Source organism: Phyllopteryx taeniolatus, chromosome 1 (assembly GCF_024500385.1).
Source record: "Phyllopteryx taeniolatus isolate TA_2022b chromosome 1, UOR_Ptae_1.2, whole genome shotgun sequence".
NCBI lineage: Eukaryota > Metazoa > Chordata > Actinopteri > Syngnathiformes > Syngnathidae > Phyllopteryx > Phyllopteryx taeniolatus.
Genome location: NC_084502.1, coordinates 28,878,943 through 28,901,113, shown reverse-complemented (window position 1 = coordinate 28,901,113; position 22,171 = coordinate 28,878,943). Strand labels below are relative to the sequence as shown.

Below are 22,171 nucleotides of genomic sequence, written 5' to 3'. Positions count from 1 at the left end.
TGACAGAAAAAAAAACTGAATTGTTGCAATATTTGCTGATTTATTGAAAAAGAAAAACTGAAATATCACACAGCCACTGTGACACTCATATATTTAACTCGGGTGCTGTCCATTTTTTCTGATCATCCTCGAGATGGTTCTACACCTTCATTGGAGTCCAGCTGTGTTTGATTATACTGATTGGACGTGATTAGGGAAGCCACACACCTGTCTATATAAGACCTTACAGCTCACAGTGCATGTCAGTGCAAATGAGAATCATGAGGTCAAAGGAACTGCCTGAAGAGCTCAGAGACAGAATTGTGGCAAGGCACAGATCTGGCCAAGGTTACAAAAAAGATTCTGCTGCATTTAAGGTTTCTAAGAGCACAGTGGCATCCATAATCCTGAAATGGAAGACGTTTGGGACGAACAGAACCCTTCCAAGAGCTGGCCGTCCGGCCAAACTGAGCAATTGGGGGAGAAGAGCCCAAAGGTCACTGTGGCTGAGCTCCAGAGATGCAGTCAGGAGATGGGAGAAAGTTCTTGGAAAGTCAACCATCACTCCATCCTTCCACCAGTCGGGGCTTTATGGCAGAGTGGCCCGACGGAAGCTTCTCCTCAGTGCAAGACACGTGAAAGCCCGCATGGAGTTTGGTAAAAAACACACCTGAAGGACTCCAAGATGGTGAGAAAGAAGATTCTCTGGTCTGATGAGACCAGGATAGAAATTGTTGGCCTTAATTCTAAATGGCATGTGTGGAAAAAAACCGTCACTGCTCATCACCTGTCCAATACAGTCCCAACAGTGAAGCATGGTGGTGACAGCATCATGCTGTGGGGGTGCTTTTCAGCTGCAGGGACAGGACGACTGGTTGAAATCGGAAAGATGAATGCGGCTAAGTACGGGGATATCCTGGACGAAAACTCGTTTTTTTCTGTCAATATCGGATGCTGCGTGTACATTAATGAGGAAAAAAATTAACTTAAATGATTTTAGAAAATTGTGCTCTGCGATTGGCTGGCAACCAGTTCAGGGTGTACCCCGCCTCCTGCCCGATGATAGCTGGGATAGGCTCCAGCACGCCCGCGACCCTAGTGAGGAGAAGCGGCTCAGAAAATGGATGGATGGATGGATTTTAGAATATCACAAAGAGTGAAACATTTAAGGGGGTCTGAATACTTTCTGTACCCACTGTATGCACAAACAACAGTCAGGACTTGTCCCTCCACCCAAAGGAAGAGGGAGGCTACCCTCTCGTCTACCGGGGTGAACCCCAACGTACAGGCGCCGAGCCGGGGGGCAATAAGTATACCCACACCATCAGGGCAACTCCAGAGTGGAAGACAGTCCAACCACTCTCAAGAGGATTGTTACCAGAGCCCAAGCCGTGTTTGGAGCCGAGCCCGACTATATCTAGTCGGAACTTCTCGACCTCACACACCAGCTCGGGCTCCTTCCTTGCCAGAGAGGTGACATTCCACGTCCCTCGACCCAGCTTTTGTAGCCCCCCGCCTTTAAGGTCCCCGCCTCCGGCCACCGCCCATCTCGCACCCCTATGGCCCCTCTCACAGGTGGTGAGCCCATGGGAAGCGGGACTCACGTTACCCCTTCGGGCTGTGCCCGGCCGGGCCCCATAGGTGCAGGCCTTCGAGCCCCACCTCCAGATAAATAAATAAAGATACATAAATAATATAAATCAATAATCAATAAATAACATCAATCCATCCATTTTCTGTACCATTTATCCTCACTAGGGTTGTGGGCATGCTGGAGCCTATCCAAGCTATCTTCGGGCGAGAGGCGGGGTACACCCTGAACTGGTCGCCAGCCAATCGCAGGGCCAATAAATAACATACTTACGGTAAATAGTATTATTTGCTGAAAATAAAATGTTTTCTGGATTTTTTTTACCACATCAATCACAAATGTAACTAGATTTGCGATTGGATGATCAAGGATGCAGAGTGGGAACTTTTGCCACAAGCTTAACAGATCTCCATCTATGCTGCGGCGCAGAGCAATGCGTTATGCACTCTGTCTGTAAATGATCGTGACGCAGCGCGAATCGAAGCACAACAGTTGCTTCCATTCATCCATAACATAACAAGACCGTTCACAAACTGAAAATAATACATAACTAGCAGTAGATTTTCTATTAAAAAAAAATTTTACATAACCCAAATCGTACGTAAATCGGATCATTCTTAACCCGAGGTTCTACTGTATTTGTGCCATTTTATTTTAAAATTACCCATCTTAAAATGTTCCACCCCTTTGTTACCCTACTCACCTGAAGATTCCAAAAAGCTTTCCAAACCACGTCTGCACGGGCATCATGAAGGCAAGTACAGCCATGCCTGCGAAACATGAGGGCCCGATCTCATACCAAAGGAAAGAGATGATCACAACTGCCTGAAGAGGTCCCACCCACAGGTAGTGCAGATTGAGTGTAATCTGCACAGAAAGCACAAACACTCAGTAAGTAAGCAATGAAATTACCATTTTTTTGCAGACTATAACCACATTTCAACATGCGTTGACTTGCGCTCAGTTTCTACACGTTTAGACTCTAAATAGCCACTCCCACCACACTCCAGTCGCAGAGCCAGGTCCACTACCCTTGTCTTGCTCTCTTCCCTTCCTGTACCTGCCCCATCCTATCCTACATTGTTCTGTTCTTCCCCGACAGGGTGTAGCACTACTGCCCCATACAAAACTCAAATGAAATGTGACATTGTAGTATGCATATCATGCTTTGTTTTGCATATTTTTCTCACAGTTCGTGTCCTGTCTTTTATTGTTTATGTTTCTCTGTGTCCTCTAATTCCCCTTTAAATCCCTGTTCTTTCCAACTCCAATTTTCAATAAAGAACAATGATAATACAAAGGACCACAGTGGCAGTATAAAAAAAATTCCACTGTTGCACAGTAAAACTAGATTATATAAATTAAATTAAATATAGATTACAGGTTAAAAAATAAATAAATAAATACTCTTTCTCCATTGAAATGAATAGAAGTGCCATTTCAGCCTTTTTTGTAATGTTTTTTTTTATAGGAAAAACAGCACTCCATACATCTTTATCAAATAATTCAATAGAATGTAAAGAATTAATGCATGACTAATTCATTGCAGCTCCCTTTGCTGAGTGTGACTGGGCCGCCGGGGGCAGTATAATACACTCATGGAGACACAAACAAAGAAGAGTTTCACAACTACTGTAAGTGATTCAGTAAGTTGCAGTGACATTAGTAATTTTCCTCTGAGAATAAAGAATATATGCCTGTGAGTATTGTTATGTTGTCTGCCTGTTATGTGTTGCTGACACATTTTTTACTTAGTGTAATAACACCGCCACATAAATGGTATTCGTTCGCCCACCTTTGGCGTTTTGCATTTTTACCATTAAGTTTTTCTGAACGCCCGCGACCTTAGTGAGGATAAGTGGAATGGAAGATGAATGAATGAATGAAAAGTTTTGCTGAACCAAGGGTGATTGATGCATGTCAAAATGGAGAGACTAAATATACAAACAGAATTACACAAATAACTTGTTTCATATCCATAGTTTCATATCCACAGCATTTGCTCATTATGTCCCATATTTCACATATACATTCATTTCTTTTTGGCGGCACGGTGAACGACTGGTTAACACATCTGCTTCACAGTTCTCACGACCCGGGTTCAAATCCCACCTCGTCTGTGTGGAGTCTGCATGTTCTTCCCCCGCCTGCGTGGGTTTTCTCTAGGTACTCCGGTTTCCTCCCACATTCAAAAAATATGCATGGTAGGTTAATTGAAGACTCTAAATTACCCGTAGGTGTACATATGAGTGCGAATGGTTGTTTGTTACTATGTGCGATGCGATTGACTGGCGACCAGTTCAGGGAGTACCCCGCCTCTCGCCCGAAGATAGCTGGGATAGGCTCCAGCACGCCCGCGACCCTAGTGAGGAGAAGCGGTATGGAAAATAGATAAATGGATGAATTACACTAGTGTCAATGTAAAATGTAAATGCAAAATATGTTCAAATACATTTACAATGTGTTTAAAAGTGTTTTAATAAGTTTCAATGTGTTCAAAGTGTATGGGAGGGGTAAAACTATTAAAAATATATATTTTTTTTACATAGTCTCTTGATATCGCGGATTTTCACCTATAGTATAGCAAGTAGGTCTGGAATATCTGCGGAATGAACTGTTCACAGTTTACTGAACATGGTTTTTCGCAAACAGAGACAATGGTATTACTAGCGATGGGCATTTGAAGAAATGGAAATTATCGGCTATTGATTCATTGTTTAATTTTTTTCATAATTTGTATACACACACCATTTTCATTTCAGGCCGAATTTTTTCTTTACAAATACATTTCAACTACTTTGTTGCAAGGCAGAACAGAGGGGCATTTAAGAAATGAGCCATTCATCCATTTTCTGTACCGCTTATCCTCACTGGAGCCTATCCCAGATGACTCTGGGCGAGAGGCGGGACACACCCTGGACTGGTCGCCAGCCAACCGCAGGGAATGCATAGACAACCACTCACAATCGCGTCTATGGACAATATCGAGACTTCAATTAAGGAAGCCAGACTACCCGAAAACCCCCCACATAAGCACAGGAAGAACATGCAAACTCACAGGAACACCAGAAGCCGGATTCGAACCCCCAACCTCAAAACTGTCACCATGCCGCCAAAAGGATACGTACATGCACAATTTCAGTCAATTCACGAATCCTGTGACAGCTGCTAACCTAAGGCACGCTTCAAAACGCAGAGACTCATGATGGGGAAAAGAAACTGGTAATTGAAATGTTGCAGCACACCTGACCTCATCAAAACGATTGACATCATTTGAAAGGAGGTTCACAATTTGGCCTGTGGTGGTTTGTCCCATCGCTTGGCTGCTGAGACGAAGAGCCTGAAGAAAGCCACAAAGACAATCAATCAGTGGTGGGAAGTCATGAAGTACAAATACTTTGATACTCTACAAGTAGATTCTGCATGTATCTGTAAATTTACGTATTTATTTTCTGGATTTTTAAATTTAATCCCTACATTTAAAAAAAACATCCATACTTTCTACTCCTTATTTTGTCAAAATAGGCTTGTTACTTTTTTCAACCACCGCAGATGACGACACGACATTATTAAACGTGGTTGAGATTTTATTAATTCTTTGCGATCTTGGAGAAAAAACTGAGACTGTAGCAACATGAAGGAACATGAACCAGGGAGCTAATCTGCACACACACAAAAAAAAAAAAAAAACATACAGCTAAAGTGTAGTTTTTGTTGTTGTTATCAGCCAATCTAGCATTTTTTGTTAGTTATTCAAAACAGCAAATATATGGGAACCCGTTGTTGAGCCGACACTAGCCAGCTCTTAAAAAACAAGACTAAGTAAAGTGATGATTTTTTTCTTCTTAGTAGAACAACCACAGATATAAATAGGTAGATATGACACGCCCATTTTGAGTTGCGTGCCTCCAGCGACACTAAGCTAGGAGGTTAAAAGTGGTCAGCCCATGCCATGTGTGTGGACAGCAAGAAAACCAAAAGACCAAGGACGCCGGTACATTGTCCTGCATACAGTTGCATACAATGCAGCGCAATTATGACAAGGGAACTGGGAGTAACGTTTCACAGATATTTTAGGGAGCTTTTTTTCCAATGTTATGCATTGATAGCACACGCTTTGACGTTGACAAAAAGAGTAAACCTCATGAATATTGGTGGAGAAATAAGCAAGTTACGACTTAATTTCAAAGTCCATGCATTGCCTTTGATGGGACCATCGACCTCCCCAACATGGCCGCCACATAGGTACGTTGGCTAGCCAGGCTGCTACAGCGCGCTGGCCTAGCTAGTCCTTATATCTATGACAATAACAATGTAAATTCATGATAGAGAGAAACTATTTTAAGTTTTTTTTATTGTACCAAGTTATAAATGAGTATTGTATATAATTGACAGTAAAAATTCATTTTTACTTTTTACTTTGTACTTAAGTAAAATTTAGTCTGTACTTTTTACTTTTACTGAAGTACAGGAGTTGAAAGTTTACTTCTACCAATCTTTTTTACACAAGTATCTACGCTTCTACTTACTGTAAGAACAGAGTGTGATAACTTTTGCCACCTATGTATTTAATCATCTCACAGCACAAAGCGACATTGAAACTGACCTTGCAGTATATAATGTGACACACGGCCACTCTCATCTTCATGCCTGTTCTTTGGACAAAATAGTAATAGAGATGCTGGAGGATAGTCAAACCGACGGTGGAGACGCACATGGCAGCAGCGCAGCCGTATACTGCGCAAAGACCACTTTGGTCATCTGCATCATAATTCTCAAAGAACATTATTATTTTCCCTAGAAGAAGTGGCTGGATGACTTTAATGGCCTCCTGTAAAAAGGAAAACAGTTGCATTAGTAATTGCTGCAGTCAAAGAGGAAGTAAATAATTTTTGATAGAGCACTTGGACAACAGAGTTTGTGTGTTATATTCCAAAAAGTGACATCAGCAGGATGCCATTATGTCATACACCTCACTGCTCACTGGACTGGAAGCAGCAAATATGTGCTTGGTCTGCCAATTTAAATTAGAGCTGCTGAGATTATCAGAGGGGCTACCCAGGACAGACTCCTGCTGTTATCTTGGATGGTTTTGAATTCAAAACTGCAATAAGGGACTTTTTAGTTTTTCGGCTTGTCCGTCGCCACAGCAAGTCCCGGTTTTTTATGCAACCCAACCATTTTTTATCCACACTTGGGACTGGAAGTGGCTGGGTATTGGGGCACTGGCTGGGAATCAAACCTGCACTGTCTGCATGAAATCCAGCAGCATGTACAACTACGCCACAATTTCCAATGGACTCTTTAGCGTTGACAAAATACGTTTTGTCATCATTTTTTACATAAAACAGGGCCAATTGTTAGTGGCAAGGTTTTGTGGTAGTGGTAATAAAGTCAAGAACTCTACCAAAAGCAACAGAATAATCCCTTATTCTTAGTTGCCAAAATCGGCAATACATTATCCTTCAGTATGAGATCAATGCGTCATTATTACCTGCACTAAGGAAGCCATGTTTTCATCGCTACTCGATTTAACCTGCATGACTGAGAATCTTCACAGACAGATAGAATAGCATCGCTGTCATTGACATAGCAACCCAGGGCGTGTTTCCAGCAAATTCAGCGTCATGCCCACACCGTCCTACAGCTCATTTTGGAGCCTTATTTCACATACGTTGCAATTTTTTTTATTCAAATTTGGCAGCTTGTTCACAATACTCAGGGTCTTACAGGATCTTTCAGTTCTAAATTTTCGGTTCTGATTCTCCCTATTTATGCCTCAGTGGGTGTGTTCCAAAAAGGTGTTGTTGTTGTCCTGCATGGCTGGTGAACAACTATCCTGCACAGGGACGCAGCGAGAAATATTTTGGTGGGGTGGCTAAAATGACAATCTTTGGAGGGAGGGATGTCGCAACATTGTTTTACGCTGACCATAGGTCGTGCTTCAAATCAGAATCATCTTTATTTGCCAAGTATGTCAAAAAAGACACAAGGAATTTGTCTCCGGTAGTTGGAGCCGCTCTAGTACGACACTAGACAGCCATTTTGACAAAAAAATACTTTTGAGACATAAAAGCATAAAAACACACTACGAAGAGCCACTGGGCAATGAAAGTTTACCGGTAATGTGGTAATGCTGATCCTATCAATTACAGTTGTGAAAGTGATGCAGAGTCCTCTAGCAATTTAATGGCAAGAGGGAAGAAGCTGTTGGAATGTCTTCTTGTTTTAGTTTGTTTGAATTGTGTTTATGGACGTCTTTTCTAGTTTGACATAGAAATTACTCCTCTTTCAAACCAGCGGTCCTCCCTCTCCAGAATTTTGACTCAAAGGAATGCCCCTTCTTGAGATCCAAATGGACTGCTGACTACAGACTCTAAGAAGCTGGTCGCCGATGGTGTGCCATGCACCTCTTCAAAGGTTGCTTGGTTTCTCCAATATGGCGATCATTGCACTCCTCCCTGCACTGTAGTGCATAAACAACAACAAGTTTGAGTTCTGTCTTTGGGGTAAACCAGCTTTGGTTTGAGTGTATTTATGGGTTTGAAATTCATTGGTATGTTGTATTTGGAGAGAATCATTGTGAATTACTCAGAGAGATCAGGCACATAGGAGACCACTCCATTCCTCCAACCTCACCTGATAGTGACCGCACCAAGGAACACCAACTGAGGCATGAATAGACTCTACACCACATAAGATTTTGAACTAAAGAATCCTTCTGGAATAAAGGTTAAACGTCTCCAACAAACAAGAAAATTCCATTTGCCTCAATTCAACCTTTACAGAGATGCTATTCTCCTTTTTACAAAGTCCAAATTTCAAGTACTTAAAATTGCTTTCTTTCCCATAATTAAATAAATGGATCTTTTTGTATTAAAGATAATAGAGAATGTTATTTTGTGAAAGGGATTAATTAAGATTCCTTATTGACTTTGGGTCACATCATGCTTTTATAAAGCCTATCGGTTCATACCAAGGAAAACGCAAACAGTCCCGCTACAGCATAAGACTTCCCATAGCACCTAATAAGGACTTTGGTCAGCTTAGGCTTCCGTAGTTGTTTTGTAGCCTTTTTAACTTCAAGATCCCAGCACCTGCAAGACATGTGAAAACATTGTTTTCGCACAGGCACAAATTACAGTGCAACTTCTACAGTAGGGTTAGTCACAGATAGGGTAGCAATATTGTTGGAATTTTCTATGTTGGAAAGTTTCCATGAGAATTATTGAGAAAAAACAGGAATAAACCAGGAATTTACCAAATTGAAGTGTGGCTCTTTAACAGGGAACGCAAATATAGTCGGGGTAAATAGATTTTAGCATAATCCTGACTAAAACAACCAAACTTCAGTTCAATGGTACCTAACATGCCGAAACGGACAAAAAAAACAAAAAAAAGAACAAGCTGGCTTCTCAGGATGAAACTTGTTATCAAGTTGTTTTCTCAGAGCGTCAGAGCGCATTGACATTTGGAAGACTCTGCCCACCCAATATTACGCTTCCAGTTTTTTATTTGTACCCAGATTTGTTCGCGCCCAAATACTGGAATGGGCTCAGACGTCTGCTTGCCCTGTCACTCAGGGTTCCATAGACCCTCTGTCAACGATTCTGGTGGCCTTCCATGGAGATGGGAATGCAGTCCTTGTCTCTGCGTGCACGGTATCTGCCCAAAACAAGATAACCACTAATCCCAACTCTGGATTCCTAAACCAGTTACCCATTCCCAGTCGGCTATGGCCCCACATCGCCGGTAGCTTCCGCTAAAAACCCAGGCTAAAATGAGCTCCTCCTTAACATACAAATATTGTCTCTCAGTCAAGCTTTATCATTTCAAAATACTTATTTGGCACCACTTACGGTACTACTTTCCTACTTAGTCTGTGCTTTGGCAGCATCTTGGGCATTTCAGAAAGAGCACAAAAGATTTGACAAAAGGTTTGACAGGGAAAAAAATGCAAATAGATGAATTTGTGAATAGTGAACTGTGAATATTACTGTAATAGCAAATCATGGGCTTGTCTGGGTTGAAAGGTCCAGGGCAGTTTTTTCAGACCCACTCCATCCCAGCTTAACGCCACTTGATGAGGCTGACCCATCTTTTGGAATGAGTGTGACAAAAGCAGCTACAGAAAGCCAAAAAAAATAAATAAATAAAAATAAAAATAAAAAAAATCAAACACATGCACAGAGTTGAGTCACTGACTGGTACCTTACTTCAATGTGGTTACTTCAGCATGGTTTTACTTTCCACTCAGTGACAACGTGAATGTGCGTCTGTCTCAAAATGTCCCCTGTGATTGACTGGCAACGAGACCAGAGTCTAGTCCCTGCTACCCTGAACAGGATAAACTGTAGGCCTACGTATAGAATATGAACAGGTGGATGGATGCAAAGTTTGATCAAGTCAATCACAAAAGAGGGTAAAATAGCTTCACAGGTCCACAGTTGGCAATGACTGAGGACATCCCCTAATCTAAACCCCCCAATGGAGCAAGGAAAATCTCAGAACCCAATTTTGGGAAGAAAAGAAACCTTAAGAAGGGACCGCAGATGTGGATGACCATGCTGCAATGGATGTCGCGTGGGTAACATTTATCACATAGTCTGGTGTGGTAAAATGTTTATTACGAGGGCAAGATGTTGTATAAATGTTCATTAAGATGGCATAAGAGTCAATTTAAAGAGAAAAGGCGCCCCACGGTAGACGCTTTTGGTTGTTCTGCCTCAGGATCTGACCCGGTCGGTCGGAGCAGAAACCTCCATGGCGACGACTCCGGGGGAGGAGGTCCACCTCAGATCTTGTCCCAATTGGTTGGTGCAGAATCCAAATAGCAATAGCCTCAGATTCGGTCAACATCACCTAGCCTTCTGATACTTGCTGAACGGAGCTCTGGCTGACATCCGTGTGAATTTAAACTGAGGGTTTTGTGGGGTTTGGGAGTTTTGTGTGACTGAAGATCTGGGGTGGCCAAACTTTTTTCTCAGAGGGCTGTATACGGATAAAGGGCCAATTTGACATTCGTTAACGTTAATATATTAGACGTGCTAAAACCAATCCATAATTTTAGGTAAAGATATGCAAAGCAATTATATATTGTTTATATCTGTTATAGTTATTTTGAAAAACTGCAACATCACAGCTTTCTGTTAAACGTGATAAAAATGAGGAGCAGCAGAATCACATCTCTACAAACAGAACCAAACCAGGAGCAATTTTTAGTAAGCGGACAATCTGACAATCTTTAAGTGACTGCTTACTTTATTAGGATCAATTACTGATATGTTTCACAAATCTGACCTTAACGTCAAGCAGAACGTGAAGCAAACAATTGCGATTAACTCAGTTTTCTTCTGAAACTGAATTATCACTATAAAGAGAAATTTTGTTTTTAATGGTAGCATAAGCAGTACAGATGGATGGATATTTTAGCTATAAATAGATTTTTTGTGTCTATATAAAAGCTGTATGTTAAACCAATTTAATGGTATTATTTGTAGTAGTAGTTGTCATGGGTTTTGCACCTTTTTACCTACTTAGGACACGGGTGTTGCAAACTTTTCCACACTCATACTTTTCACACTGCCCACTTCCGCATTTAAAAAATAATAATAATGCCATGGGGTGTGTCAAATTGGGGACACTTAAAACCAGAAAATGGGCCGAAAATAACCACCGGGCTATTGTTTGGACACCAATGCTTTAGATGCAAATGCAGTGGTGCCTTGGGATAAAAGTCTAATTTGTTCTGTGACCATGCTTGTAAATCAAATAATCGTTCCCCATTGAAATGAATAGGAGGGTCATTAATTACCCCCTCCCAAAAAAAACAACATCTTTTCCAATGTGTTTTTAACAAGGAAAATACCTCTCTAAAGAATAGTACTGTATAAAAACATATAGTAATAATAACATCCATCAATCCATTGACTGTACCGCTTCATCCTCACAACGGTCGCGGGCGTGCTGGAGCCTATCCCAGCTATCTTCGGGCGAGAGGCGGGGTACACCCCGAACTGGTCGCCAGCCAATTGCAGGGCACATAGAAACAAACAACCATTCACGCACACATTCACACCCACGGGCAATTTGGAGTCCTCAATCAACCTACCACGCATGTTATTGGGATGTGGGAGGAAACCAGAGTGCCCGAAGAAAACCCACGCAGGCACGGGGAGAACATGCAAACCCTACTCAGGCGCGGCTGGGATTTGACCCCGGTCCTCAGAACTGTGAGGCAGATGTGCTAACCAGTGCTCCACTGTCCCGCCTAATAATAACATAATCATACAAAATGTAAAGAATGAATCCGTTGTGCACCCTGATTTAATGCTTGAATTTAATTAATACAGTCGTGCAGACACAAGTATAGAGGGTATGGCATGACTCAGTAAGTTGCAATAATATTGGTCGTTTTTCGCAGAGGATACAGAATATCTCCCTGTAAGTATTGTTACATTATCTGTCGACATGGGTTGCTCCATTTGTATTCAAATATCTTAACTGAGACTATCGATGCTACCTATAAACCCATCCATGTTTTTTCAATTATGTGTTCACTTTAAGCTAGGAGAGCCATTCCTAAGGCAAACTTGTTTGGTTATTTTAAATACTCGCGGAATTCTCTTAAAATAAACTTCAACTGGAAGTGGCAGTGAACAGATTGAAGCCTCTTTTTGGATCAACTGTTCAATATCTGCCAAGCTGCTGCTTATTGTTAAAGGAGTTGGAATGAGTTACAGCGCTTGCAAGTCAAAGCAAAAAAAACGATCAAACGATGGCTCTTATCTTAAAAAACTCATAAGCAGGTCACTGGTATCTCAAGGCATCACTGTATTAGGACATTTTTGGTTGGTTTCTGACTTGCACAACCTCAGGGGAATTCACATTTTGTGGTTCTATCCATCCATCCATCCATCCATTTTCCATACCATTTATCCTCACTAGGGTAGCGGGCGTGCTGGCGCCTATCCCAGCTATCTTCGGGCGAGAGGCGGGGGTACACCCTGAACTGGTCGCCAGCCAATAGCAGGGCACATATAAACAAAGAATCAGTTGCACTCACATTCATACCTACGGGCAATTTAGAGTCTTCAATTAACCTACCATGCATGTTTTTGGGATGTGGGAGGAAACTGGAGTACCCGTAGAAAACCCACACAGGCACAGGGAGAACATGCAAACTCCACACAAGCGAGGCCACATTTGAACCTGGGTCCTCAGAACATCAAACCACAGTGCAAATAGAAAATAAAGCATGCCTCTCCTTGTACAGGTCCTGTAAGAATGAAAAGGCGCAAAGTGTACCTCTGCAGGTCTTGTCCCAGTACTTCTGATTCATCTTCAGGAAGAATTGTGTAGAGGTCACTTTCCTCCAGCCTTTGCTTGTGTCCGACGTGTAGCAAAGGACTTACCCAGCTGAAACATAAACATGATCATCTGAAGAGGTTGATTTAAGAGGACCTTTTTTAATAATAGTCATAAGAAACTTGAGTGGGTTCTTAGAAAAGAACAGTGGTTCCAAAGGCTCTTGGGATGTTTCAAATGATGTGTTGATTGCACAACAGTTAGAACTGATAAGATGTGAATACAGGCACACCATTTAGGAATCTTCTTTTTTAATGTTTGAACGTTGGATTTAACGCTTCTTTGATTTGGGCACTAGCATGCTGGGAATGGCTAACCACAGGATAGACTGGGTGCCAAAAAATTAGTAGATAGTTATTTGCCATCCCAGTAAGTCACATGGCATGACTTCTTTTTGTCTCATAACCATGAAGCACGCGTAAAGAAAAAATAAATTACTATCATTCTCCATATTTTAAAAGAAAACAATGTTTCTATGACACTAAGCAGCTTACCGTTTAATACAGTCCCCTACAAAAGTATTGGAACTGCAAGGTCAATTCCTTTGTTTTTGTTGTATACTGAAGACATTTGGGTTTCAGATCAAAAGCTGCAGTTGTTGCAAGTAAGGTTTATGCCACCAAATATTAAATGTTATTCACTTTAGGTTAATTTAATAATGTCTGAAGTCACTGATGGTGTAGTGGTACACTCGCCTGACTTTGGTGCAGGCAGCGTGGGTTCAGTTCCCACTCAGTGACGGTGTGAATGTGAGTGCGAATGGTTGTCCGTGTCTATATGTGCCCTGCGACTGACTGGCGACCAGTTCAGGGTGTAATCCGCCTTTCGCCCGAAGTCAGCTGGGATAGGCTCCAGCGTCCCGTGACCCTAACCAGGATAAGCGGTGTTGAAAATGGATGGATGGATGGATAATAATGTCTGTTCCAATACTTTTGCTCACTTGAAAATTGGATGTCTTCAAACAAAAGGTGCTCTGTACTGTGTAGTTTAGCACATCTAGATGTAAATACCATGAAATAAAAGCTGGAATTCTGAACTTTTGTCTCATATTCAACTTTTGATCTGAAACCCAAATTTCTTAAGTATACAACAAAAACAAGTTTGAGATCAGTCCAAAGAGCACAGTGGCCTCCATAATCCTTAAATGGAAGATGTTTGGGACGACCACAACCCTTCCGAGAGCTTACCGTATGACCAAACTGAGCAATCGGGGGAGAAAAGCCTTGGTGAGAGAGGTAAAGAAGAACCCAAAGAGGCTGTGCCTGAGCTCCAGAGATGCAGTCAGGAGATGGGCAAAAGTTCGAGAAAGTCAACCATCACTGCAGCCCTCCACCAGTCGGGACTTTATGGCAGAGTGGCCCGACGAAAGTCTCAGTGCAAGACACATGAAAGCCCACATGGAGTTTGCTAAAAAAAAAAAAAAAAAAAAAATTTAAAAAACACCTGAAGGACCCCAAGATTCTCTGGTTTGATGAGACCAAGATAGAACTTTTTGGCCTTAATTCTAAACGGTATGTGTGGAGAAAACCAGGCACCGCTCATCACCTGTCCAATACAGTCCCAACAGTGAAGCATGGTGGTGGCAGCATCATGCTGTGGGGGTGTTTTTCAGCTGCAGGGACAGGACGACTGGTTGCAATCGAAGGAAAGATGAATGCGGCCAAGTACAGGGATATCGAAAACGAAAACCTTCTCCAGAGTGCTCAGGACCTCAGACTGGGCCGAAGGTTCACCTTCCAACAAAACAATGACCCTAAGCACACAGTTAAAATAACGAAGGAGTGGCTTCAGAAAAACTCTGTGACTGTTCTTGAATGGCCCAGCCAGAGACCTGACTTAAACCCAATTGAGCATCTCTGCTGGAAAGACCTGAAAATGGCTGCCCAACAAACGTTCACCATCCAACCTGACAGAACCGGAGAGGATCTGCAAGGACGAATGGCAGATGATCCCCAAATCCAGGTGTGAAAAACTTGTTGCATCATTCCCAAAAAGACTCATACCTGTATTAGCTCAAAAGGGTGCCTCTACTAAATACTGAGCAAAGGATCTGAATACTTATGGCTGTGTGAAAGTTCAGTTTTTCTTTTTTTATAAATCTGGAAAAATTTCAACAATTCCGTTTTTTTCTGTCAATACGGAGTGCTGCGTGTACATGAAGTCCTTTGAACGTCTCGTGCTGGACCACCTCAAGAGCGTCCCAGGTCCCCTGCTGGACCCCCTGCAGTTTTCCTACCGAGCGAACAGGTCTGCGGATGATGCAGTCAACATGGGACTGCACTTCATCCTTGAACACCTCGACAGTGCAGGGACCTACGCGAGTATCCTGTTCGTGGACTTCAGCTCAGCGTTCAACACCATCATCCCTGAACTCCTCTCATCCAAGCTTCTCCAGCTCAGCGTCTCACCTGCCATCTGCCAGTGGATTTACAGCTTCCTGACGGGCAGGACACAGCATGTGAGGCTGGGAGAGACCACCTCATCCACACGCAGCATCAGCACTGGGGCGCCCCAAGGTTGGGTCCTCTCTCCGCTGCTCTTCTCTCTCTACACGAACGACTGCACCTCAGCGCACCCGGCTGTCAAACTCCTCAAGTTTGCAGATGACACCACTATCATCGGCCTCATCAAGGACGGTGACGAGTCTGCATATCGACAGGAAGCGGAGCGGCTGGAGCTGTGGTGCGGCCGACACAACCTGGAGCTGAACACGCTCAAGACTGTAGAGATGATCGTGAACTTCAGGAGGCATCCTTCGCCACAGCTGCCCCTCACGCTGTCCAGCTGCCTTGTGTCAACCGTCGAGACCTTCAAGTTCCTAGGAATTACAGTCTCTCAGGACCTGAAGTGAGCAACCAACATCAACTCCGTCCTCACAAAGGCCCAGCAGAGGATGTACTTCCTGCGGCTTCTGAGAAAGCACGGCCTGCCACGGGAGCTGCTGAGGCAGTTCTCCACAGCGGTCATCGAATCAGTCCTGTGTTCTTCCATCAAAGTCTGGTTTGGTGCTGTTACAAAAAAGGACAAACTCCGACTGCAACGGACAATCAAAACTGCTGAAAGGATTGTCGGTACCCCCCTACCCACCCTTGAGGACTTGCACGCTGCCAGAACTAAGACAAGAGTGTGCAAAATCCTCTCGGACCGTCCACATCCCGGTCACCGGCTCTTCCAGCTCCTTCCCTCAGGAAGGCACTACCGATCAATGCAAACTAGAACTAGCAGACATTCCAACAGCTTCTTCCCTCTTGCGATCAACTTCTTAAACACCTAACCTACAATTTTTTTGCAACATGCTGGCCACTCATGCCAGAGTAGCATCTGCTCCATTTGCACACTGACTGAGGAGTATCTGCAACATTTGCACAATCAAATTGTCCCAGATTATCGCGATACTCGTCACTTTAAACTGCATACACTCCTTGAAGTCTCGGCGTCATTGCACCGGACTATTGCAATATTAGTCATTCGAACTGCTCTAAGTGCTAGAGGATTCTGCATCTTTTGCACAATTGTCCAAAAATATTTTTTACTGGCATAACCAGATAACTATGAACCATTTATTGCTCAGTGACTGTTTTTTGTCAATGTCTTTATATCTCAAAGTGTTCTCTGTCAATTGACTGTCTGTTGTCGTACTAGAGCGGCTCCAACTACCGTAGACCAATTCCTTGTGTGTTTTTTGGACATACTTGGCAAATAAAGATGATTCTGATTAATGTGGAAAAAAAATGAACTTAACTGATTTTAACAAATGGTTGCAATATAACAAAGAGGGAAAAATTTAAGGGGGTCTGAAAACTTACCCACTGTATATCTATCTATCTATCAATTTATATATATATATACATATACATATATATATACATATATATATATATATATATATATATATATACACATACATATGTATATATATATATATATGTATATATATGTATATGTATATATATATATATATATACGTATATATATGTATATGTATATGTAACAAACCCAATTCCAATGACGTTGCGATGTTGTGTTAAACATAAATAAAAACAGAATACAATGATTTGCAAATCATGTTCAACCTATATTTAATTGAATACACCACAAAGACAAGATATTTAATGTTCAAACTGATCAACTTTATTGTTTTTAGCAAATAATCATTAACTTAGAATGTTATGGTTGCAACACGTTCTAAAAAAGTTGGGACAGGATCATGTTTACCACTGTGTTACATCACCTTTTCTTTTAACAACATTCAATAAACGTTTGGGAACTGAGGACACTAATTGTTGAAGCTTTGTAGGTGGAATTCTTTACCATTCTTGCTTGATGTACAACTTCAGCTGTTCAACAGTCCGGGGTCTCCATTGTCGTATTTTACGCTTCATAATGTGCCACACATTTTCAATGGAAGACATGTCTGGACTGCAGGCAGGCCAGTCTAGTACCCGCACTCTTTTACTACAAAGCCACGCTGTTGTAACGTGTGCAGAATGTGGTTTGACATTGTCTTGTTGAAATAAGCAGGGGAGTCCATGAAAAAGACGTTGCTTGGATGGCAGCATATGTTTCTCCAAAACCTGCATTAATGGTGCCTTCACAGATGTGTAAGTTACCCATGCCATTGGCACTAACACAGCCCCATACAATCACAGATGCTGGCTTATGAACTTTGCGTCCATAACAGTCCGAATGGTTCTTTTCCTCTTTGGCCCGGAGGACACGACGTCCACAATTTCCAAAAACAATTTGAAATGTGGACTTGTCGGACCACAGAACACTTTTCCACTTTGCATCAGTCCATCTTAGATGAGCTCGGGCCCAGAGAAGCCGCCTGAGGGATCGAAGGTCACGGGCATTCAATGTTGGTTTTTGATCTTGCCGCTTACATGCAGGGATTTCTCCAGATTCTCTGAACCTTTTGATTATATTATGGACCGTAGATGATGAAAATTTCCATAAATTTCTTGCAATTGGAACATTGTTCTTAAACTGTTCGACTATTTTCTCACACACTTGTTCACAAAGAGGTGAACCTCACCCCATGGTTGCTTGTGAATGACAGCAGCTCAGGGAAGCTCCTTTTATACCCAATCATGGCACCCACCTGTTCCCAATTAGCCTGTTCACCTGTGGGATGTTCCAAACAGGTGTTTGATGAGCATTCCTCAACTTTCTCAGTCTTTTTTGCCACCTGTCCCAACTTTTTGCAGCCATAAAATTCTAAGTTAATGATTATTTGCTAAAAACAATAAAGTTCATCAGTTTGAACATTAAATATATTGTCTTTGTACTGTATTCAATTAAATATAGGTTGAACATGATTTGTAAATCATTGTATTCTGTTTTTATTTATGTTTAACACAACGTCCCAACTTAATTGGAATTGGGGTTGTATATATATATATATACACACACACACATTCCAATACCATACATATACACTCACTCGGCACTTTCATCTATCTTTGCACTTCTTGTTAGATGGCTAAACTGCATGCCGTTGTCTCAGTACAGTACCTCTTATCTGTGCAATAAAGAATCTTGAATCTAATCTAAATCGCATAACAATGGGAACACAGTTCTATTAAATATTGTGTCAAGTCATTTTTTTTTCACATCTCAATACATTATGCAAGTTCATACTGTAAAACAAAGCACTGTGTATAATTGACAGTCAAAGTTTATTTAAATATTTAATTTCAGGACATTTCAGTATTTTGCCTAACTCCGTTTACTAAAGGCGTTGATACAGTTTCGTGGCATGCGTCCATCTCAGGATAACATTTGGAGTCTCACACTTCTGTATCTGGGTCAGTCCGTGGTTGAGTTGCAGCGCTTGCTGTGGCTAAAGAGTCTAATGCGAGAGGGTCTCCCGTTTAGCTACAGTCGCGTTGAAGTGACCTCGGAGGGGGGGCTCGAACCGGCAACCCTTTGCTCACTGAACAACCCGCGGCTCTACCAACTGAGCAACAGCTGCCCAGTTGAATGAGTACATTCTTTTTTTTTTTTTTTACCACTGAGTATGAGTACTTTTGCCGCTTTTCTTACACCCATGTGCAAAGTAGTTCATCGCGCATCGTTCGTAACCTCGAAACCACGTATGAACATGACCCGCTGCATGTTACAATGTATCTTTTTTATATGTATCGCGAGAATGAAAGAATGAAAAACCAACGGCTCATATAATGCACTTTATTACATTACAAAAAAAGGTGAATTTACCTACGCTTGGTGCAATGGGGAGGGAGTCCATTATTAACTACATGATAATTATAGTAAACACTGCAGTACAACCGAAACGCACACGGACGACTTGACACTGACCGGGTGCTGTCATGACTACGCTGACTTACCACAAAAAAAGCTGTGAAAAAAATCCCGCATTTGCCAAAGGATTGGGTTTCTCAATGTCTCTGTTCTCCGGAAACATTTTCCAACGCAGGGAAACTCTTGAGTGACCTCGCCGAAACGTGCTAAATCACCACACATGCCACTGCCATGTGCACTTTGAGGACATCATGTAAAACTGAAAGTTAATCGATTCATATTGAGTTGTTTCCTTCAGCCGAACATATTCAAGTCAATTCAAACTAAAAGACACGCAAAGCAAAGCTGAATTTTAAGTTACCTCAATTTGTGCTAGTCCTTTTTAGGCAACTGTAATCAAAAGCTTCACGAAAACGGATGCCGGGAAGGAGCACTTGAAAGTAGCACGTAAAACACACCCTTCTATGTAACTGCTGTAAATATATTAACAATATAAACTGTATTTTACATATTTCCCCAGTGAGTATCAGCCATATCGTCTTAACAACTATATCATACACCTTTGTGTAAAAATGTAAAGTGGCTTTTAGCTTGAATGTTGCTGTTGGTGGCAGCCAGATGTTACGTTTCCTCATGTGGTTCACATGTCACGTGACCGTCACGTAGGCTTGTTTTGATAGCATAGCGCCACTCCATGGATGCGGATAAAAACAACATTTGTTATTATTATCCATCCGTCCATTTTCTTTACCGCTTATCCTCTCTAGGGTCTTTATATTATTATTATTATTATTATTATGGTCCGCTGCAAAGGTCCTATTTTAATCGTAGAAATTATTATTATTATACATTTTCTTATTATTCTCACAATCAATCGCATTTTTGAGGCCTAAACATGCCCCGATTCGAACCAAAGTTTGCACTTACATCGAGCCTGGTGAAAAATGTGATATTTTATAGCTTTCATGAAAGATTACATTAAAAAAATAATGATAATCATGTATCCTAAAATGAACGGAAAGCGAGCTATTATTATTATTATTATTTTTAAAGATAGATTGACCTTTTGGACCAAATTCCCACATTCACAAGTGTCATATTTTTACAAACTTCTCCTACAGCTTTCATCTGATTGACTTCAAACTTGGTGTGTAGCATCTCCAGACCTGTTAACAGCTTTTCTATTTTGCCATACTATATGACGGGGGCGGCGCATCAAATTTTGCATATCAAATTCCCTTTACCACAAAACAGAAAATGGTTAATGCTCCCAAAAATGCGTAACAGTACCACCCTGAACACATCTGTATGACAATATTCTGCTATACCTATAGCGCCAGCTAGTGGCGACAATAAATATGTCATCATCTACATTTTCATGTAATGCTCCCAGCACGTTGACCACATCTACCTGAAATTTTGTCAGTAAAGCCTCAAGATGTTGATCATGCTTAGTAAAAAATATAGCGAGACGAATTTGGATGATTCACCGTAAATTCGTAAGTTATTTGAATTTTCATTAAAAAAGTAGATATTACTCAGAAAAGCAAAACGAAACTGAATAATATGGTTTGTTTTCAAAACAGCACCTTGAAATTGCACAGTTTGTGACTGCATGTGTCTGTCAATATTGTGCAAGAAAGTTCATTGCAGTGTGACAGGTGGGGTAGCAGGCACGTGCACACAGACCCTAAGTAGTGCTCAAGCACTTGCCCTTGTGCCCTGGATGAAAAAAGTGCCCTTTTTGCTGTAGCCCATTCTTTTCTTCATTCATATACCCATCCATTTTCCATACCGCTTATCCTGTTCAAGGTCGCGAGGTGGTGGAGCCTATCCCAGCTGACTTTGGGTGAAAGGCGGATTACACCATGAACTGGTCGCCAGTCAGTGGCAGGGCACATACAGACACGGACCTACGCTGCCTGCACCAAAAGTCAGGCGAATGTACCACTACACCATCAGTGACTTCATCGATATAATAAAAATAAAATAAAATGTTGTCATCAATTCCACTCAGTGATTCCACTCCCACCTTAATTTATTTAGGGTTAATCAGGGATACTTTAAATGATGGCAGGTGTGTGCTGACCCCCATTTAACATGAGTTTGAGCGTTATTGCTTACTTCTGACAGCCACAACCCCATTTACAAAAGGCTGTGTGTACTTGTCCAACCATGTTATCTCAGTTTGTTTTTACTTCCCTTGTAAAAAAAAATTTCAATTGAGTTGTACAGGTTATAGGTTAACTAATAGTGGAAAAAAAGTTTTAAATGATTTATTTTACCCTAATTTTTGGACACTGCAAAAACCTGCCTCGGTGACCTCAGACCCAAAGGACAGTTTCTAGGCACAGCCAGGGCGTTGAGAGGTTCCAATCTGGTGACCTCCGCATTTCGTCTGTGCTTTTCGCACATGATGTGGTTCTGTCAAGCGGTTGGGATGAAAATCAGGACCTCCAAATCTGAGGCCACGGTCCTCAGTCAGAAAAGGGTTGGAGTGTCCTCTCTGGGCCCAAGAAGAGATCCTGCCCCAGGTGAAGGAGTTCAAGTATCTTGGGGTCTTGTTCATGAGTGATGGAAGAATGGGAGATCGATAGGCGGATCGGTGCAGTGCCTGCAATAATGCGGACTCTGTGTCGTTCTGCCGTGGTGAAGAAAGAGCTGAGCCGGAAGGCAAAGCTCTTGATTGGTGGTGAAATTCTGAGCTCCAGAGGAGGTGGTTCGGTCATCTGGTTAGGATGCTCCCTGGATGCCTCCCCCGGTGTGGTGTTCCAGGTACGTCCCAACACAGCTGGACGAAGTGGCTGGGGAGAGGCAAGTCTGGGCTTCCCTGCTAAAGCTGCTGCCCCCGTGACCCAACCTCAGATAATTGGAAAAAAATGGATGGACAAAAACCTGCCTATGAACAGGGGTGTGTACACTTTTTATATCCACTTTTACCTTTGTTCACAGTTTTATTGCATGTGTTGC

At 41.9% G+C, this 22,171-nt stretch overlaps 1 protein-coding gene across 9 annotated transcripts in view; it reads right to left on the bottom strand.

Annotated features, from left to right (window-relative positions):
- The window catches only part of LOC133484110 (ATP-binding cassette sub-family C member 4-like), an 83,427-nt gene extending 63,549 nt beyond the window's left edge, over positions 1-19,878 (bottom strand). For 2 of the 9 annotated variants that reach the window (XR_009790289.1, XM_061786237.1), the window contains exons 1-6: positions 19,288-19,858; positions 12,878-12,988; positions 8,547-8,667; positions 6,177-6,401; positions 4,821-4,910; positions 2,274-2,437 (exon numbers count right to left, since the gene is read on the bottom strand). Coding sequence is in view for 7 of the 9 variants with exons in the window: in XM_061786237.1 (XP_061642221.1) it covers positions 2,274-2,437; positions 4,821-4,910; positions 6,177-6,401; positions 8,547-8,667; positions 12,878-12,988; positions 19,288-19,364 (788 nt within the window). In the remaining 2 variants the exon portion in view is untranslated. Of the gene's footprint in view, positions 1-2,273; positions 2,438-4,815; positions 4,911-6,176; positions 6,402-8,546; positions 8,668-12,877; positions 12,989-19,287 lie in introns of those variants that run through there. The other 7 variants (XM_061786246.1, XR_009790292.1, XM_061786268.1 and 4 more) reach the window with 7 other exon arrangements.
- Between the last annotated feature and the right edge of the window lie 2,293 nt (positions 19,879-22,171).